Source organism: Prinia subflava, chromosome 5, assembly GCF_021018805.1.
Source record: "Prinia subflava isolate CZ2003 ecotype Zambia chromosome 5, Cam_Psub_1.2, whole genome shotgun sequence".
In the NCBI taxonomy this organism is placed as follows: domain Eukaryota; kingdom Metazoa; phylum Chordata; class Aves; order Passeriformes; family Cisticolidae; genus Prinia; species Prinia subflava.
In genome coordinates this window covers 43,134,457-43,156,612 of record NC_086251.1, presented here as the reverse complement: position 1 = coordinate 43,156,612, position 22,156 = coordinate 43,134,457, and the positions used below count along the sequence as shown (strand labels likewise).

Below are 22,156 nucleotides of genomic sequence, written 5' to 3'. Positions count from 1 at the left end.
AAGCTAGTTTGGATGCACTATAAAATGAGATTAGATGAAATGGCCTGAGCTGTAGTAACTCCACCTCAAATTTTCTGTGTCCAGATACAGTTATCAAGAGAGTTGCAGTAAACAAACTTGCTAGAGATTCATGTCCTAATCTTCATGGTTCTGTGGTTGAAACTGGAAAGAAACATGATGCTATGCATGGTTTCGGTTTTGATGGCACTGATTTTTATAAACATTACAGAATATGAACATCTATACTGATACTGTTGATTTTAGCCACACACAAGATTTAGTAACAGTAAATGCTTTAATGCTGTTGGCTTTGCTCCTTCCACCTTGACAAATTATGGATGATATGTTTAATTTCCCACTACTGAACCTGACTGCTCCTTAGATTACCAGAGGAATTTTATTTTCTTTTGCTGATGAAGAACTGAGGTACATTGTAGGGCTATGCCCAAATTATATAGGAAGGTATGGCAGAGCAGGTAACTGAATTGAGCTTTAGTTGAACCCTATCTCAATTCTTTCATGTGTAAATTCAACCCTGCCTAGTTCTTCGTCATGTATCAAATTCATCCAGTTTCCCTTCAAGAAGGAAGGCTTCAAGACTTTAAGGCTCTCTTAATGTCTCAAAGTCTGAAACATTTAGCCTTTTTTCCTCCTTGTTTCATGACCATCTGCAGGGAAATAGTGACAGACTCTTGGCTTCAAAAGTGAGATTATGCTCTACATACCTGACTTTCACAAAAGACACTAATAGTGAATTCCCTTATATTTTTGATGTCTGAGAGAAATAAACTCAGGGATCATTTGTTTCAGTCAAGGAGAAAAACTGTTAGCTACTGTCAAGAAGTAGGGTTAAGCTTTCTTTCTCTGTTGAGGGCTGCTGGACTTTACTGTGAAGCTGACTAGAAGTGCCTTGTGCCCTGCAGAGACAGGCTACTTCTGAAGACAGTAATGAGAAAAACTATCTTTTTACGTTTATTTACTCGAAAGATTTATGACTTTATGGATGTATGAGGGAGCTATCATCCATTTTTTGACTGAAGCTCCCAAACACACAATCTGTTGTAGATCTGTTTAACTCTATCCACATATCCACAGAGTCTGCTTTATAGGCAAGAAAGGTGACCCAGTAAATATGAATTACCATCTCACACGAGTGCTCCATGGGCTCTCTGCTCAGCTCCCGATGCACTTCAAAGCTCTGTGGCTGTCTGGTCTCCAGCTGTCTTACAAACAACCTCTTCACCCATGAAGCATGCTGTGGGTAGGGGCAGTTGTTTCACAGGAACCCGGAATACATTGTGTTCCCAGGGTAAGTTCTTGCCTGACTTTACCTCCAGGGAACAGGAAGAGCCTGAGCTGGACTGTCCTCAGAGCTGTTTGCAAACTGTTCTCAGAAACAATGGCTGATGATTCATCTGGCACTGTCATCAACAATCTCCAGGCCTGCCGTTTTACAGACCTTCCAAAATAAAGAAAGAGGACCTTCCCAGACACAATCATGTATTTTCTTTAGTGGTGGATCTACAGAGGAGTAACTTAGGCTTAAGAGTGCTTGTAATCAAGTGATTACATATGCTTGCCCGAGGTCAGAGAGTAGTCGAGTTTAGCAGCTCTGGGGACCCTTGTTCCTGTCTTGTGCTCACATGACATGAGCACGCTGACTCATCCATGTGTGGGGATATATAAATGCCTTCTTATAACGTGTTTTTGCAAGTTTTAGTAATAAAGCCAGATCTGTGAGGCTGCAATCCTTCTATAGCAACAGAACAGTGTCATCACCAACAGTTGACTTAAAAATAGTTTGAAAAAGAAACTCAGTCTTTTTGTTTGTTTGTTTTGTTTACACTAGTAATGCAGAAGGTCATTGGTTTAATGAGTGCAACCTTTTAAAGTAATTTCTATGAGTAAACATTTGCTGGAAGATATCCTGTCTGGGTGATATCTTTTGAGAATGCCTGAAATTAAGCTACCTAAATAAACTTTGCGTTGGTGAAAACAAGACAAGACTTGGGGTGGCTTTTCTAGAGGTGTACATCCTCGTATAATGACAGGCCGAGTGATATTACGATGTCTGAAAATTAAAGACCCCAGAGTAGGGAAGATTGATGTTGTTTACCTTCTGCATTTGCTAGCAGTGAAAAGACAGTGGCAACTGATGAAAACTAAGATACATTAATGAAGCAAACTTGTATTCCTCATCAGGGATGTGAGTTGGCAGAGGTTAGATATCATGCTTGCATCTCTGGGAATGAAATGTATCCGGTGAGGAGAGCCTATGTAGGCACATAGTGAAGATATCCACTAAAACCCAAAATTATGGATGTCTGCAACAGGAAGTGCAATGAAATATTTACCTAAGGGATTTAGAACCATGCTAAAAAAAACCCAAACCAACTTGTCTACTGTAGCTCCCCAAAAAATCATTTGAGAGGAGGACTAAGTATTGAACTAAAAAGGTGAAACAAAGAGAAGTGTAAACCAACAAAAAAACTTCAGCATGGGGCTGAACAGGATACTTGCAGATGTTAAAATACTAAAGGCTCTGTCAGAGGAAACTTCTTTCTGTGTTTTCTTTACAAGATTTTAACTAAAATTAGTTAAACTTAGTAGACTAGTGGATGTAAATAGCTATCATAGGGGGATATTAAAGTCCTTGAAGCTCAGTTGATTTTACAGCATTTAAGGATGAAGCATATATTTTTTAGACAGGGAACTTAACTTCAAAACCCCAAATCCATAAAAAAGTTATTTCCTCTCTTTCTTATCTTCTTCTCTTTCACATCAGTAGATGAAGTCAGTTATAGGTGTTCACTTATGTAACCAAGAAAACAACAAGAGTTATTTAAACACTATACAGGTACTTCAGGCAGGTGGGAGAAAAATGTTACATAAAAGTGTTCTTTCTTGGGATGCATCAACTCACAGACTATCTATAAAAGAAAAAATGACAAAGGAAAAAAACTAACCAAGAGAAAAAACCTATCAATAACAGAAGTCTATGTTGCTGTGCCACCTTCTATGTCACATGAAAATACTTCTTCCAAAATTTGGAAGTATGTTGTAGGAACATTCAGAAACATATTGGTTTTTTTCTTTCTCCTTTTCAAAGCAAAGCAAAGTTCCACCCTTGCTCTCTGTCTTTCTTTTTTTTTTTTTTTTTTTTCTCCTCTCTCTTAAGGGAAAAAAAAAGTTTTGAGAATTTCATTTTTTCTATTCACTGCAGTCCTGGCCAAAGTAAAGCCCTCTTTTACATTGACGTCAAGATCTTTACTAAGATTAGGGTTTCATTTCTCTATTGCAGCAATTAGCCAGGGAATGTATAAAAGGCTTCAGGGAAGCAGGCTAGGACTCCAGAGGGGAGAGCACTTTGCACCATAGGCAGATAGCAAAGAGAGAGTGCGGGAGGAGGAAGGCAGGAATACAGAGACGCGGAGTAGGAGGGGGGGCGGGGGAGGCAGAGAGGGAAAGAGGGAGGGAAGCAGGGAGGAAGGAACAGAAAGTTTATGTACATAAACCCTTTTTTAAAAAGTATTGTTACACCTAGTAGCTAGCTTTACTGACACAGAAATGAGAGGTCAGTTCAGTGCTTAAATATCCGAGAAACAATGGGATAGTGCAGGAAAGTTAACAATTAACAGTCTCAGCTTAAATTTTGTAACTGCAGGGAACTGGAAACACAGCTGCCTCTCTCTTCAGCAAAATCAGGTCTCCTGGTTAAGAGAAGAATTTTTGTTAACATCTGAATTTCTGAAAAATAAGCAGCTTGCAGTTGAATGAGTATCGTGCAGTTATGGTTTTAACCAGCCTGCTCATACTTAACTATGCCTGCTTATTTTAAATAGAGTAGCTGTGAAAGGGGCAATGAGGCTTTTGAAATGCCTTTTGCTTTACTCTTTTAAATGAGGGTACAGAGCAATAAAGAGAGCTGAAGGTATCCGGCTGAAGAGAAGCAGCAAGGAAGATGGGTCTGCTAAGTGTGGATTTGCTGATCACGCTTCAGATCTTGCCGGTCTTTTTCTCCAATTGCCTCTTTCTTGCGCTCTATGACTCTGTGATCCTCCTGAAGCACATGGTTCTGTTTCTGAGCCGCTCCAAGTCCGGGCGCGGTGAGTGGCGGAGGATGCTGACCTCGGAGGGGCTGCGCTGCGTCTGGAACAGCTTCCTCCTGGACGCCTACAAGCAGGTGAGGACGCGGGGATGGGGCCGGGAGGCTGGGCAGGGGAGCCGGGTGAGCATCCCGCTCCTCGGGGAGACAGGACGGGACGGAGTGCGAGGCGCAAACCATCACCAGCCTCCTGTGAAATTTGATGGGAGAAGGGTAAGCTGAAAGAGCGGCACTCCAAGTCGGGGTTAAGGATTCAGGAAATTCTGGAGCTGCTGACTCCCTGCCCGATCTCTCTGTGCAGCCTTGGCCGTGTCGCTTACTTTAGGCGTGCCTCAGTTTCCCCAACAGCATGAATAATAATCTTCACGGTTTTAAAGTATTTCAAGATCTTCGTTTAAGAGTAATTGTAAAATACTCTAGATGTTTTCACAGCTGTGGTTTATTATTGCCATGTGAGATCCTCAGATACTATGAAAAGACTGCATCTTCAGATAGAGCTCTACATGGATATTAGCCATGTAATGGGAGTTGTTTTACCTAGTGTAAAATACAGAAATGAGCCATTGTCATTACACTGGCATTTTCTATTACTCACATGTTAACTTTTATATTGGAGGAAGTACCCAAGTAATAGTAAAACTGTGCACAAATTGAAAAAGTAACTTTTTTTCCTTCATGGAAGCAGTGACAGAGGGACATGTCAGAGATTCAAAATGAACCTGACTAGCTGTCGGACAGCTGCCTGGTGATTTAAGTTAATAAAGCCAGTAACAGTTATGCAACATGTGCTTTTCCTTTCAGGATTTCTTACAAACATTACCCAGGTACTGCCCAGGTCTCATGAGGTAGCTAGAGTTGCCTTTTATAGATTGAAAAGGTGGACCCAAATCCATGAAATTTCTTTCACAGACCACCCAAGTTAGTAAGTAGAACTGGATTCAAAGCTCTGTGGCTTTCAAAACAGTGTTTAGTCTGTTAATTTGTTGTCTTATTCAGCCCATCTAATTTAACATACTCTATGTGATGTCATAGGGGTCCTGTCCAAATTATACACTTCTGAAATATTTCTTTTTGTATTGTCTTCCCCCCAATTCACCTTCACACCTCTACAATAGATTTTGTTTTTGCTCTTATCTAAAAATGTGGAGAGCTGGTGATGTTGGTGTTTGCTGGCTTTGTGATATGGAATACCATCTGCTTAGCCTGAAACTCAAGCCATGGGGACATTAATTTTCAGTGTAAGACAAATATAAATAACTAGCTTTTGCCAAATGGGTCAACCTCTTACTGCCACCCCAGGAATCATCCAGTTGGCTACCCAAATAAAATAATGCTGAATGAAGCCCACTATTCTTCTAGCCCTTCTAGTCTTTGTTTTTATTCTCTTCATAGACATTAAGTAAGTACATTTTACAGTGGCCTTGTTAAATGGGTCACTGAACACAATTGTTCCCATTTTACAGACAAGGCAAGGCAGGACAGTTAACACATGACTTGGTCAAGGCTCCAGTGGAAGTTGGTAGCAAGACTCTGCAACAGTCAAGTTTTGAGTTCTTGTATTTTCAACCTGTATGTGGCCTAGGGTCTGGAGAAGTTGTTAAGCTGTAAGAAACCTTATATCCATGTGATAGCTTCAATTTCATTTTGCTTAAATTACACGCAATTATTTAAAATTAAGATATTGCATGATTTTCTGTACTCTCCAAAGTCATGCTTTGCCTTTCTTTCAGTATCATTGATGTTAACCATGGAAGTGACAGGTATGGTGACTGTGCTATTTTTGGTGTTGCCAATGAAACTCATACCTTGAACTTTGGTAGTTTTATTCTCTCCCGTATCAAGATTAAATCAGCTGAGTTGCTCAGGTCAATCAGGCCATGAGGTGCCTGGAATGAACTCTGCCTCAATGAACTCAGCAGAAAAATGCAAGTAAACACAATCAAATTTTATCACCTTGTTCCAAAAAGAGGAAAAAGTCAATTCATGGCAGCTATCCTTAAGACAAAATGAATTGACCAACAATTAATGGAAAACTGTTTTATTTAATAGAATTATGGGCCATAAGGACAGAAGATCATTGGAAACTCTTGATTGTCACAGAAAGATAGTTAAGTATAGAAATCAAATTATGAAATGGACCAAATAAACTGAGGAGTAATATTGGCAGAAGACTTATCACCTCCACAATAGATGAGAATCTTTTGCTGCTTCTGTAAGAAAAAAAAGGAAAAAAAGTTTCATCTGAAAAGTTGTACTAGTAGATTTGAAAAAGATTGAAACATACCTTGCTTTGTAACTTATTTAAAAAGCATGAGAAATGATAAAATATATCAAAGAATGTCCTACAAAGCAAATTTTTCCTTAAATCACCCTTTTCTAAATCCTGAATAGAATTACCCTGTTGTGATATCTTACTCTGAGACAGTAAGTGAGAAATGAAAATGTTATGGAAGTATGGCAAAATGTAGCTGGTAACCTAGCCATGATTCATTGTTGCTCCAATTTACCAGCTGAAGCCAGGTACTAGCAAATTACTTTGAAAGGTACTTAAACTCACTCCATTGAGCAGTATTTATGAGAAAATCACAAATTTTCATGTAGAATTACAGACTTGCAGCTGTCTGAGATAACCAGAGCCAGACTGTCACTTAGCAGAAGACTGGATCAAAGAAGTAACTATGCTTGGTTTTACTGTGTTTTGTGTCACCCACACAGAATTCTTCCTGAGTACATTTCATAATATTTTTCACAAAATTACTTTTATTTGATGTAAAATTTCTGTTCAAAGAAAAGTTTGTGGAAAGCTGTTCCAGAAAAACACTGTGAGTAGATGCTGGATTCTGAATTAAGGTAAATTTATCACAAGAAAGGACCTTTGCCTCAAAAGCACACATTGCCCCAGAACTGATTTTTTTTTAAGGCTAGTGTGTACAAGATATGATCTTGTAATGGTTAGAGTATATTTCAAACAAGCTCTTCTGATTTACTTTCCCATGGTCTAGAAAACCTTATTAATATCTCATCCAAATTTCAACTTTTTGCTGCTTTTTGTTGCTATTAAGTACCATTGCACATGATTTTAAATGATGAGAGCATTTATTTCATAGGCAAGATTACCTAGCAGCAGTTGAAGATTTTAGCACCATCAGTGGGGAAACAGTGCAAAGTTTTTTGTATTGTATTAGAGTGTATTCAGTGATCTTTTCTATTGGAACATTCTATATGATTTTCTCCACATTTTAAAGTCCTACTGGAATCAAAATAATTGATTTTTAGTTTGTTTTGATTTTTAATGTAAATTTTACTAATGAATAATATTTGTTTTTACTTCCTTAGCTCTGAGTTCAATATCTGTCAGACTCAGTATTGATATTGTCTACACTGCACCAGATTTGTGATTTATAGACCATTCTCCTAGTATTTTCCGAGAGGCAAGTGTATCTTACATTACAAGGGAGCCTTTAGGCCCAAAATAATCATCATAGCAGCGATAAATAGAGCTAGTAGTCAAGTTAGATTAACTTTCCTTAATTGAAAGAGTGCAAATGTTTCAAATATTATTTGTGTGTGTAGGTACTTACAATTTTATGTATTTGCATGTATAAAGATCTATGTATACCTATTTTTCTCTATATATGTACATACATATATGTGTAAAAAACCATAAGTACACATATGTAAGCATACATTTCCAGGAGCTAGCCCTCTCATTTCTCCATATATGTGTACATATATATATGTGTGTATCTATGCATACATATATATATGAATGCAGTCACAGCTATTGATGAGAGAGAAAAACCAAGACTTCTTGGGAGGGTGTTTGTGTAACCATGATTTACACAGGCCATTTCTACAAATGCCAGTGAGGTGTGTGTTTTAGCTTAAAGTGTGTATGCTGAATGTATCACATGTCTGCAAAATGCCGGAGACAAAGCTGGAAAAGTTTTGGAAAAAAACTTAAAAGCTTTTTTTAACCTGCTGAGTTCTATACTTTATTTAGTAGTGGGATGAATCTATTTTCTAAGCTACCAAAGATGATAAATTGTTATCTCAAAATGCCTTTAAAATAGGTTAAGAAATGGTTGTACACATTCGGGATGCCCAGTGATGAGGCCTTGTGCTGGGAGCTTTTTCAGTGCCGGATATGAGCTCTGTGTTTCAGCAAGGCAGAGCTATCATCCATGGTCTCCAGTAGAAAGCTTTAATGTTATCCTTGAGGAAATTGTCCCTTTTTCCCACCTCAGTGCGGGGTAGTTACAGGGAAGACCTTAATGGCCTCTCCCTGCAGCAGCCCAACATTCAGGAAGGCTGCGATGCACCCATGGGGCGACGTGCCCACGTGCACATACACACAGGCGTGTGTAGCTGTGCGTCACGGGCCTCAGAGGGGTGCTGGTACCTCAGGTGATGGATGGTGGCGGGTGTGTGTGTACTTGTTCAGCTTTTTACTGTCTGTAGAACGGGCCAGCAGCAAGCTCTGGCATGACAGTCCCAACACAGGCGAACGGCTGGCACAGGATCCCAGGATCGTGGCGTAGACCCAGCTCTGGATGTAGCAGCAAGAGTGGTTCAGTAAACACCCACTTGGGTGAGATTTTCCTGGGTTTTCAGACAGGCAGTTAAATCACCTCTGGCTGCTTTTTCCTGCCTGGTAGGTACATCACCTAAAATAAATCAGCATGCAAAGCAAAACACTCCCAAACCTTACAAGTTAAATGCATGCTGCACAACATTATCACAAAGATATATGTGAAAGTAATATAAAAGCATGATCCTCTGTCTGCTCTTTGGCTGTCCAGCAACCCTTTGCTTTTTGAGGAAATGTTTTAAAGGTGGAAACAAAGACACAACCTTCATATTTAACTGTATTTATTTTGTCTGGCAAGGTAAGGACGTGTCTCTCTTTGCATTTGACAGTGATAAAGGGAATTTGTAAAAGAAAATGTGTTGTATAATTTCAGGGTTTAGAACTAGGCATTGTGTGATTGTGTGGTATTAAAATATTTTATTGGTTTTACAAAGTTCAACTTTAGCGGAATTGTTTTCATTGACATTTGCAATTGAAAACAAACTTGAAAGAGGTGAGAAAAACAAAACTGAACCAAACCACAATTAAAACTTCTCCTACAAAGTTGGGAACATAAATTCAACAGAATTTGGTCTTGACATTGTAATTATGATTAAAACTTTCTCATTATTAATATATAATAATCATGTTTGTTGTAGTTGTGTCTGAAGATCAACCTAGGCCCGGGACCCATTGTACTAGGCAGTGTCCCAACCAGAGGAGCAGACAGCTGGTCCCACCCATGGAACTTAGGAGTTCAAATATTCAAAACAGACAAAGAGTAGGAAAATAAATACTTTTGTCCCATATAGGCTCTCATCCCATTTCATTTTACAGATCTAAATTCACTTCTTCCACACCTCTTTGCACTGTTCCATTTTCACCATTATGTGTAAAAAACTGACTGTAAGGAGTGCTTGCCTTGTTGCTGAAGCCTTGTGAAAACCCCCTTTTGCTGTGATAGACATTAAAAATTAGCTAATGGGCACTATTCAGGGAGAGGATTGTACATGGTTCTTGAGTGCTGGCTCTACCTCTCTGTCAAAACCACCACTGTGTATTCATACTCATAAAGCTGAGTAAAAAAAATGAGTAAAACCCCATCATCCAAATGAATATCAAATTCCCCTCATGTGATGAGTAACAAAATCTGGTGAAGGCCTCTGTCAGGCGTAGGTAGATCCCAGTGGCCATGGTGTAGTAGGCCATGCTCCCATCTTGAGGGAAACATAAAGCCCTTAAGAAGCTTGCTTTTGGCTCCTCAATCACAGCAACTAAAATTAACTGTAAGAGTGCAAGGCAAAAAGCTCCTTTATGCTTTCCTTGTGGCATGCATACCCATTTGTGGGACTGGTGGCTTTTAAATGGAGAGAGCGGCATTTGACTAGTTATTTTTATCTGGACTGTGCCTGTTTTGTTTGTCAGCTCCACATACCTGATCCTAAGTAAAAGACTCTGGGAAAGCCTGAGCCATTTCTAGTCTCTACTCTTCAGTTAGAGTAATTCAAGTTGCCACCTTCCCAAGACAAATTAAGAACTTCTGCCCCCTTACTCTACTCCAGACAAGGGCCTTCTGTGATTCTTGTCAACTGCAAAACTCTGGGTCATGAAATAAAGAAAACAAAAAAAAAAAATTGTTTGTAGAACTTGCCAACCAGAGTCAAATTATGATTTGGATGAAGCTATACCTAGCTGAATGGGATCAAATCAAAGTAGAGAATTTAAAAAAATGCGGAAGGCTGCAGGGATTCAGTTCATTACCAATCACTGCACTCCAGTCACAAAAACAACATGTCCATATTCAAATGACTAATATCATCAACTGTTCATTGTCTGGCAGCACCTATGTTTTTTAGAGGGTTGACACAACCTGGTGAGTCTGCCAAACTGTATGAAAATCTCTGTCGCAGGGAATTAAAGCTGTATTCCAGTGCACAGGATCCCAGAAAGGCTATGCTGAAGCTGATAAAAGCAAAATAAGAAAAAAGAAAAGGTGTAAATGAGGAGATAATGTTTTGTCCGTGGGGCTTTACCTAGTCTTTATGGAAAATGTAACACAGACGTAGCAGTATATGCTATTTCTAGCCTGCAGTTTATGAATAGGTCTTTCTCTCCTGCTCCTGAGTCTCCTTCATTTTGCAGACTGTGTGCTAAAGCATCAGCAATCTTTCTCCCTCCCTTTCCACTCTGCATGCAGACAGAACAGGCTGCCAGGCGAACACAAAATTCTCACCAATGATGCGAGTCACTGCCTTGGTGTTGCTGCCTGCCCCTGCTGCTGGCTGGGCTGGCTGGCAGATTTGGTTGGCCTACCTTGCGTGTCCCATGCAGGCTGTGTGGGAGGGGCTGCCTGCGGGCTGCTCAGTTTCTACCTCATTCAGAAGGCTGGCACCGAATGGCCAAATATTCACGCACAAAAGTACGTGATTATGGAAATGCTGGATTGCGTGTGAGGGGAGTTCTGCTGGTTTGTTTCTCAGAATTTATATTTTGCCTGCCTTTGTGTAAGATTTCAAAAGCAGCTTGGCTGAATACATAAGTGTTTTTGTTTGTTTTCTCATTGTGTTGATTTTCTTTTCCAAGAGCTATTTTTTCTTTCAATAAATAACAACAAAGAAGATGGCCAAGGCCTACAATGCAGATGATCAGCAAGGATGATATTGTCATCCTGTGTCAATTGGTTCAGAGTCTGGTGAAATAAACAGTCCCTTGGGAATGCCAGTTCTTCATCAAGACCAATTAGTGGATCTGCTGCTGCTGCTGCTTATGTTTAAGCATTAACGACTGGGCAGGGCTGCTTTTTGGAGTGCCTGACACTGGCATGGAACAAGGCACCGACCTAATTACTTCTCTACAAGAGCAGAAAATGCCTCGTGAATGCCTGCTTGGCAAGGACGTCTCATTAAGGGGAAAAAACTCAATACAAGCACTCCTAGAAACAAAAATTAAAATGATAGGTAACCTGCGGCCATGAGACTTTCTTCATGGCTGTGGGAAATGAAGAGAAGCTGCTGTAAGGTGATGTAGAGCTGTATACATGGATAGAGGCTTCTTTGTGCTTTGTTTCCTAGCTCCATATATTTTTAGTCTATAAGGAGTATGAGAGACAGAATGTAAACTTGCATTGCTGAAGAACAGAAAATATGTTGTCATTGTTCATACCAGTGTTAAATAGGACTTGAAGGGCATTCCCATGTTGGTGTGGGTTGGAAGTTGTTGTATTAGTCTATTTCTTCAGAGTTTACAAACTGGCCGAGAAAATTAAAGGGTTTGGTAGACCTGAGTGAGGAATTGGTAATGAGGAGCTTATGATACATAGCCTCTCTTCTGCTTAAAATGATCAAGAAGCAAACTGTGGTTTCCCAGTTAAAGAGGGGTGGCTAGATACTTTCAGTCATGATAGTTTTGTTAAAATAAAACCTGAGGAGTAAGTAGAAACAGCTGCTCAGATGTTGCTTTGGTCCTAAGCAGCTCTGTTCATTCCTGATTTATAGTTTATTCTTTTTACCTTTATTTTTCTTCTCTTCTGAAGAATGAGAGCAAATATAAGAATTTCAAAGTGCATTCTTTAATTGTGATTTGTGAGATAAATTACATGTCACTACTTCTTTTCTTTGACTGGATGAGCACACACTTTTAAATACTGAGGTCCATTATTCATCCAGGGGGTTGGGTGAAGCACAAATACTTATATGTCAGGCTTTGCCCAAAAGGCACATTTTGAGCAAGCTAGCTCCAAAAAAGCATGTATTGTAGTTCAGGAACAGTTAATCTTCCTATGTAAAAAGGGATCTAGTGTTTGTGTGGATATGCATGTATTGTGTTTCTTGAGATGTCCCTTTTTTGGTGGTCACCAATTTATCACAAATTGCTGAATTGTTTAGTTGGCTTCTGGATTGAGCTCAGCTCTCAGGGTGATTGTATGGATGCCACATGGTCTTGACCTGTGTTCCTTGCTCAAGTGTAGCCCTTTACATGACTCCTGCTTTACCTATCTTACATCACGGAATGGCAGAGAGAAATGATCAACAGCTGAACAGAAGACTACCTGATGAGGTGTAGGTGGCCTTAAATGCTGCAGGATTCTTAATGCCACTTCTTAAATGCAAGAGCCTGAGCCTCTGAGCCTGCCTCTCCAGATAGACAATTTCTTCTCGAAAACTGGGATGTAGTTATTTCCTTTCTTTGAGTTCAGTGGACAGTACACTCATACATCAGGTCCTAAACTCAGCTGTTTCAAGCCTCTTGCTTTCAAAGGCAAAGCACGAGGCTTTTTTCAAACTGTTACCGGTGCTCTAGCTGATAACAGTGCTGCAGATGAAGGTCTACAGGGGGGCAAAAGGGGCTTTGCTTTCTCAGAGCATCATTGTTCCTCTTTACTTGGCCTGGTGAGATTTGTGGGTGTCAGGCCATCTTTCTCTCTGTGGCTCTCTTCCTTGCTGATGTCTGTTGGAGAATGATGGCATGGTTGTATTTCAATTTGTCTTATTGAAAAGAGTCAAAATAAAGCTCATAATCATGTGCCAACAGGTTGTGAGACATTCTCATATAGCTGTGAAGTCTGGAAACATTAATGGCTGTGTCTTACAAACTTTTCTTTGATTAGACTCTTGCTTCTAATGTTATTCTGGTAAAATAGAGCAGAGTCATGAATAACTGTAGTTTTGTTCAAGATAGTCAGGTTTCTGAGGGAGAAATGGAGGATCAAGTATCAGCAATCTACTTGCCTTTGGATTTATGTTCAGCAGCAACTGCATGAGTTCAGCTGTTCACTCAGCTTCTTACTGCATCTGACTCCTTTATTGCATCTGATACCCTATAATTCAGTGTAAAATGCAAGTACACCCAAAAATCAGTTATTTATTCAGCTTTGACAGAGTTCTCATGCAGTGTTAACTTCTATAGACTTTAATTGCAGTGTAGCTTCAGAAAGAAATACATAAAATGTAAAAGACTTCAGAATTTGGCTCTGTGTGTTTCCTTCAAAGCAACAATTCTGAACATAATCAAATAGTCAGGGGACAAAGAAAGAAAGAGTCAGGAAAACACAAATGGATAATTGCCTTGCTGTAGTAGAGGTTGATGTTAAAGGCAGAGACATAGGAATTGCTGTGGCAGAGCTCATTAAAACTTAATTGTATTATGCAATAATGTTTTGTAGTTCTGTAGTAGTTATCAGCTAAGGATCTTGGAGCCCTCTGCAGACTCCGCCTTATTCTGGCATTCCCTCCTGTGAGTTGCTTTTATTCTGTCTTTTTTTCTATAGACATGCAAACAGAAATGGTGGGGCAAAACGACCTTTCCCCCACTGCCTGTTGGGTCTGAGTTAGGTCTGAAGTTGGAGCTGTATATAGTGTATAGTGGACAAGACCTCTTATCAAATTTTCTAACATTAGTGAGGTAGCATATTTGTCAGAAATGCCACATTTTCCTGAACTGTGAGTGCAGGTGGACAGGATGACCATTTTGAAGCTGCTGCTTTTGATGATTTACTCTGACACCATGTGACTCGTTAGGTGTACTCTGAACAGGTTTGAGGAGAGTAGTCATAAGGATACTGCACAAGCAAGTCACGCTAACTTGCCATGTTTTAATTTGTTCTGCCATCAGGTCAAACTGGGAGGAGAAGCCCCAAACTCCAGTGTAATCCACATAGCCAAGGGCGGTGATGGCAGCAGTGGGAACTGGAAGGATGTTGGTGGCAAGTGTGGAACCAAGTGCCACCTTCTGGATTTTGCCAACTCAGAGCGGCCGCTGGTGGTCAACTTTGGCTCAGCTACCTGACCACCGTTCACAAGCCAGCTGTCAGCCTTCAGCAAGCTGGTGGAGGAGTTCTCTGGTGTGGCTGACTTTCTGTTGGTCTACATCGATGAAGCTCACCCATCGGATGGCTGGGCTGCGCCTGGAATCTCTCCCTCTTCATTCGAAGTTAAGAAACACAGAAGCCAGGAAGAGAGATGTGCAGCTGCTCACCAGCTCCTAGAGCACTTTTCCTTGCCGCCTCAGTGCCAAGTGGTGGCTGACTGCATGGACAACAATGCCAATGTGGCCTACGGGGTTTCATTTGAGCGAGTATGCATTGTGCAGAGACAAAAAATCGCCTACCTGGGGGGCAAAGGCCCCTTTTTCTACAACCTTCAGGAGGTCCGGCTTTGGCTGGAACAAAACTTCAGCAAAAGATGAAATTCTTTCTCCACAGGAGTTGTGTCAGCAGGTGTATCCCTTTAAGGTGATGCAAAAGGGAAAAAAAAAAGAAAACATATGCGAGTTTGAGTAAAACCTTTCAGACGATTGCAGGAGAACACATTTGAACAATGTCAAGTGAATGTTAACTAGGAAAAGAAAATAAAACAAAAGTCTAGCTCCACAGAAACACTGTCAAGTGAAAAAAAAATCCCACTCCTTCTCTTGCTATGGGGTCAGAAGAGGTGAACAGGCTTCTCCAAAAAGGTGTTGCTGGCAAGCAGGTAGGGTGGTTAGAGAAGACCTCTTTCCCAGAAGCCCCAGTCCTGGGGTGAGGCAGAGAAAGTGTTTCTGCTTGGAAGGCATTCCATAGAAAGGCAATACTGTACATTTCACCAGAAATGCTTCTTTATGTCCCTGTGGCCAATGCAAGGAACCTGGGAGGAGCAGGGGGTTTGCAATTACTTTGCATACAAATGCAGTGTGGCAATTTTCCTCTCTTGGTAGAAAATCTATAGTTCAGAGACTTCAGGAACCACGTGCGATGCATGGCACAGGCAGACTGCTGAGAGCAAGATGAACCTTTGCTGGTATTTGTACTCTGTGGACACTTCTGCACAGCATATTAACTATGTAATGCTACCTTACATGTTTGTACCCAGTGTGCAAGCCTGTGCCTGCTAAGAAAAAGTGTTAAAATCTATGGTGTTGGACCAAAAAGACAAAGGTGATCAAATAAGCCCATTACCATTTGAAAACTGAAATACCTGGACTAATTATAACACAACACTGAGAAGCATCTAGAGCATGGATGCATCATGAGACAAAACTCAGCTGATGCCAACCAAACCCTTGGTTCTGAGAGCTGAGAACTCATATTTATCAATGTTCTCTGGTTCTCATCTCTTTACCCACCTCCATCTCTTTCTGTCTATCAATAGGCTTAAAGGCAATTTCACTTGTAGCTTTTAAAAAAACAACAACTTATTTCTCTCTCTCTCTCTTTTTTTTTTTTTTTTTTTTTTTTTTTTTTTTTTTTTTTTTTTTTTTTTAATTTTTTTTATTTGAGAGAATGACCTTGCAGGTGTATTTTGGGGACAGGGGAACGTATGCACAATTTTACCTCATCAAAATGAAAACCTATCCTCTCATTTACCTTGTTAAATGTAGTCATGATGATTTTTATTGTCTTAGATACCTGAACCTAGTTTATAGCTATGTTAATCTGAAAGTTATGTTGTTTGCAGCCTTAGAATTGATTAGCTGCAGTTCTGCTACCAGATGAGGTCATAGTCTGTTTTGCTCATGTTCTTGAAAACCTTCCCAGAAGAGCAACAAGGAGGGAAAATAGTTTGAATTGATGTAAGTGTGAAAGATGGCAGAATTTTCATATGAATGAGTATGAGGAATTGATTGTTATGTTGAAAGAGATACTGTGAACTTAGAGTATACATTAAGTTTAGGTATTTCTAAAACTAAAATTATTTAATCAAGCCTGATGAAGAGGCAGATTACAATGAGCTAACCTATTAGAGCTGATAAATGAAAACCCATATGGAGATGGACTATCCAAGTTTTCTCTCATCTTTGGCAGAAACATGAAACAGATAAACAGAATAAGTGTCAAAAATTAAATTAGTTCTTTTAATTTCCCATCCTGCCCATTGTCAGGAATATGATGTGTTAATACTGACATAGGAAAGAATAGAAAATACATAAGTTTTATTTTCACAATGCCTATTAATATTGTGTATTTCCTCTAGCTTGGCTGTTGGTCAACTTAGCCAATGTAGGAGGAATTCAGAAATGTGTTTTCAAGCACAGATCTGAAATGATGACAGTAACATGGGTAATTTCTCCCATACTCAGGTTCATGCTTCCCATTCTTCTCACATTTTCCTCCACACACTGTTAAACAGACACACATGACCTTACACAGTTGGTAATGTGCATTGGAGAAGGGTGTAAGGAGTGGTCCTCAGATCTCCTGGTGAGCCCCACTTTTCAGAAGGCTTGTGTCTCTGTGTGCATTTATATATGCATCCATATGTATAGAATACATTTTTATGTGTATGTATACATATGAGTGCACATATAAATGGTGTCTAAGACCATTAGTAATAATTCTCCTGTCCTACCATTCATTAATGTTACTGTAAATCATTGCTCAGTGTGGAAGATTGTTATAGCTCTTCATGACTAACTGGGATATATAACTGAATTTTTAGACCCTATTAGCATAGAAACAGTAACGTAGCCAAACTTCATGGTTTATTTAATACAGTGTCCTACCTCTGACTGTATCAGATGCTTCAGGGGAAGGTGCAATAATTTTTAACTTATGGAGTTTCTATTAGCTTCAGCCCATATTATTTTTGCCTCATCTAAAGTGGTTGTTGATGTCTCATCATCCCTCATGAGAGGCTGATTCTGGGTTTTGAGATTTAAATATTTTGTGAGGTAGGGATTATTAAAATAAAAAACCCATCCCATTTAAGTTCCAAGAAAACCAAATGAAAACAATTTTTTTCTTTCACATTTAAATAGGCTGCTTTTCAATGTCATTCTCATCTCTTGCTGTTATATGCTAAACCACTAAACATAAGCGATCACAATTTTTCGTCTGTATGTCAGTCATTATATAATCTATATAGAAATATGCATACCTTTTGTTTGTTTAAGACAAACAATAACTCATATTCTTATACAGGTTCATACTCTTTCCTTGTCTCTGAATCTCTTGTTTTTGCTCCACTATCCTTTTATTCAGGTGAGTAAAGATGTAGACATTAATCTAAGTGAAAAATCTGTATTGATATACCCAACACAGCAGCTTTTCCATATTATATCCTATCCTCAGTCATTTGAAACTTTTTTGATCCATAGCAACTCCATAGCCTTTATAAAACTTAAACTAGTAAGTCTTTTCTTCTTTTCCTCATTATACCGTTGAAGTCTGAACTGCTTATATGGGAAATGCTAGCCAAATGTTTAACACAGCTGTTGAAACATACCTTTAGTTCAGAGGAAAGAGCCAGAATTAGTAATTCAGTTTGTTAATACCCATTTGCATATGTAAAGTTACAATTATTTTTTTCCAGCCCATTCTCTCCTTTTGAATTTCCATTGTTTTGCAATTCATAGATTCCTCTTCATCACATAGTATAAAGGAGGTATATAATTGGCTCCTGTAAATGGGAAAACACATTGATTTTCCACAAATAAAAATACACAGTAACTTCATTTCTTTCTTGGCAACATGTATGACTGTCCTGCCTAAAATTTAAAGATGTTCCAGCCTCATTGATTATCAAGACAAGAACACATTTTGCAAAACCTTGGGTTTCCCCAGAAAACTTTTAGTCAGAAAGCAGGGCTTTCTTCAAAGCAAAATAGGCATAAAGGAAAAAAAAAATTTAAAAAGGAAAAGAATTCTCTAGGAGGCTGACAGAAACTTTTTTTTTTACCAAATTATAACATTTTATTGACATTTTAAATGAAAATGTCATGCATTGTCCTCAACTGATAATAAAGTGGCCATATGTCAGATACCCCACATTTTTGTAACAGTTGTTTCGGGTCCAGGTAGAGGTTTTACAACCTTGCTAGCCTTGTCTAGTCTGCTGTGGGACTGGATTTGCTCCTGTCTCATTCTCACTGTGTCAGGGCACTATACCACGTTACTTGAGGTGCTCCAGTGTGACATACATGTTGAGCAACAGCTCACAAAAGAGGTCCCTGAAATCAGCATTCTGGAAGGCTACTGTATATAAGAGAGACCCCAATACTGTGTCTCAGCATTAGTATGGGAAACTTCCAGTGTTTGTCATTTTGACGTAAAAAGCTATTCTGGGCTATCCTACTACATTGTTCTGTGCTTAGCAGCTGTATTTAGCAATGTATAAAAGGAATGTAAAACATTTTGTGCAGATGAGAAACTATAGCATTTTGCTCTTTCCTTGTGTAGACAATGACATAAAGTTAAGGCAGCAGGAAAATATGCCGTTTATATCAAAAAGAAGAAAATATATGATGAAATATGTTGTTGAACAACTGTGTGAACACTTTGTAAAACAAAATGCAGTGATTTTTAGGAAGGTGATCTTGGTGGGGAAACCTACAACACTTATCAAAAAGGTATTTGTGCTATGCATCCAGGTATGTGCGGAGGGAAGTTATGTTTCTGCATGTGTGAAAGTGTCTTTTCTGTGATGTGGAGTATAGATTTATGAGTTTTTAAGACTTTCATTCAGTACTATAACCAAAGCAATAAGAGGTGTCAGGTAGGGAACATTGGCCAGTTTTGTACAACTCGACACCATGTCTGTGACAAATCCATGATCAGTTGGGCCCAGCTTGGAGTCTTCAGTGAAGAGAGACTGGGGTGAGACAGGGGAAGCTTGTGTGTCTATGAAGATCACTAACAAAAGAGTGATTAGCTCAGTTAGTGTTCAGATGCCCCCACACTGGACTCCTCTGTGCACCTTAGTGTGTCTGTATTCGAAAGAGGCATCTCTTTGGGTCTGTTTATAAGATCACCGTGGTGTAGGTGCCTGTGTGTACTATGTGTGTGTCATTGTTTAAATGTCAAAAATACACTGCAGGAGAGCCAGCAAAATTTTGTTACAATATGGTGCTCCATGAAATGTGCTTTCTAGATTTGTTTTTCTTGTATTTTAATAAATGATAAAGGAAAATATACCTCTTCTGTGTTTTATTCTGATTACTAATACACGGTGGAATCTTGATATTTGACCAAGGAAACCTAGAACTATATTTAATACAAAAGCTTATGCCACCCTGACTAGATCTTAAACAATACAAGCAAAGTCCCTTTTAAGTGGTGGAGATAATTTACTATCTGACTACTCTCAACTTTTTGGAGAGGTAAAGGGGAGGGAAACAGAGAGCTACAAGGACAGTAGTTGAGTCTGCACAGATTTGCACTGTTCAAAAAAAAAGTACTTGAAGAAAGCATGCCAAGCTGTATAGAGCACATGAAGCTTGGGCAAATTGGTTATCAATGTATCAGATATAAATGCCACTCTCATTTCAATGTACAGGCAAAAGATCAAAAATAAAATTTAAACCACAGTTGAATAGCTGCTACAAGAAAAAAAAATCAAATGAAAAATGTACAGCAACTTCTTAAACAAATTCGCTTTGTGATTTAACTGTATGTTAGAAATTCCCTCTTCTTTGCCATCTTTTGTTACAATAAGTTTTATAGTACCCTACATCTAAAAACTGCTTGTGAATATAGGTGAGAAAGAACAAAACAAACCACCAAAAGGAAGACCATGAAAGAGGTTATATCCTAGCTCCCCAAACAGAACTGTTCATTACAGTATACTTTACAGGCCTTGAAACTATAAAATAAATAACTCTCTGGATTATCTAGTTCACATCACAAAAATAAACCCCAAAAGTACTGAAAGGAGAGTTTTGAGTTGTGAGAATTTTCCTGTAGTTTGGCTGTTAGTGATTATGAGCATTATATCAGTTGTTGCTATATGGAGCTACTCAGTACTCTGGAAGAAATAAAAATACCCTTCAGGTTTTGCTTCCTATTTCACAGCTGCGTAAATCAGGTGAAGGCAGATGTGAGAAAATAACAGTTTTATTAGAAAATAAGAACATTAATAAATAACTTGTTAACAAAAATTAGACTGGATACTCCTAAATATTTGTGAGAGTATTTTGGTTTTTTATGGAATAGATGATATACATGGTAGAAACAAACAAACAAGCAAAAAAGAAAATAGATTATCTATGGAGCTGTATCTCAAGATCTTACTATCTAGCAGAGAATTTCTGCGGCATAATAAACCTTACCCAAATATAACCCTCAAACAAAGGACCTACATCTTGGATAAAAACTTTGATTACAGGCAAGTCAACTCATTGTATATGCCTGTGTGCTTCTAATGTTCATGTTAGAGAATCAATGAGCTTAAATATGTCTTAGAGGGCTAATGTGAAATGGGAACACATTGAATGGGAATCTGTTTGAATCCTTAAGGCCTAAGGATTTGGAAGCCTTGTTTTGTGACTTGACTAGAGAAGAATAATCCAATTTAGGTCATATATATGAAACATGAATATATCAAAAGTTTTAGTTGTCTCTAAGTGCCTGTTATATAGAATTAAAGAGGTAGTAAGCAGGAAAAATGCTCTTTTAAAGTCAGTATTTCCCATATTTTCAATATGTATATTCTTGTTTTCCATAGAAAAGCTACTGTGACTTAGGTATTGGTTAAGTGTGCAGGTAAAAGGAAACTTTTTAAAAAAGCCTTATCTTTAGGAATTGATCAGGTTTTGATGTCGTAACACAGTTCTTTATTCCTTATATCCTTCCTGCACCTGATTTCCCATATTTCTTGAACCTGTCACATCATTGGGGATGTTTCCCTCATTTCAGTCTTTAGTTTTTGGAGGTTACTTAAGGCTACAGAGTGGCTGAGGTCTTCATTTCAAGTGTGATGTCAGGACATCAGTTGTCAGAAGGTCAAGTGAGATATGGGGGAATACAGTATTTTGTTCTGTTTATCTGTGTATTCTCAGTGCACATCATCTGCATGTGCACTTATTCTGAAACATAATTTTTTGCATGCCAGCCTGCAGAGCTAAAACTGGCTTTCTGGACAGATTATAACAACACAAAAAAGCTTTCTGCAGACTGGGAGTGAATATACATGTTTTCAGCTCAGCCCTAGCTACCAGAGTTTCTATTTCCATACATGTGCCAACCTTTTGTAAGAACTCACAACTCTCCAGCCTCACGCAGAGTGAGGGTCTGAGCACAGTGACTCTCATACATTAGACTTGAGCAGATGTCTTGTGAGACAAATCTTTCTGAGGTTTTCTCAGAAATTCACAAGAAATTAGACCAATCATTCCAAATCAGAAATTCTAGACTATACTTGGAAATTAAAATCACTTGCTTCATGAGAAAGGAAATCTTGTAGCTGATGCTGCTATGGAAGGAGAAGCAGATTTTTGCTAGCTGCAGAAATTGGCACCTAAATGATCCTTGCAGATCCTCAGACGGGCTGAACAGCAGTGCTAAAGCTGTCCACAGTAGTTCATGTAAAGACTGAACACACCTAAGGGAAAATAACAAAATTTTGTCACCCGTGCTTCTCAAAGCACCTGAAAAACAGAAGTACATCTCTACTACAGAGTAGTTTGATAACAGCTAGGCTGGATGCCTGACTGAAAGTGCATGTAAACATTAGAGCTATTTTCTCAGGATATTTCTACTGCCTGTCACAAACACCTGTATACCTCAGTACAAT

General features: G+C 38.9%; 1 protein-coding gene across 2 annotated transcripts; it reads left to right on the top strand.

Moving 5' to 3' along the window:
* The first annotated feature begins 3,419 nt into the window (after positions 1-3,419).
* On the top strand, positions 3,420-19,559 carry DIO2 (iodothyronine deiodinase 2). Of its 2 annotated transcripts, none has more exons than XM_063399099.1 (2): positions 3,420-4,183; positions 14,286-14,858. In XM_063399099.1, exons 1-2 carry the CDS (start codon positions 3,962-3,964, stop codon positions 14,856-14,858), a joined length of 795 nt encoding a protein of 264 aa, XP_063255169.1. In that variant the 5' UTR covers positions 3,420-3,961. The 2 variants fall into 2 exon arrangements, with proteins under 2 accessions (XP_063255169.1, XP_063255168.1); XM_063399098.1 differs by having other exon boundaries at positions 3,430-4,183; positions 14,286-19,559.
* The last annotated feature ends 2,597 nt before the right edge of the window (positions 19,560-22,156 follow it).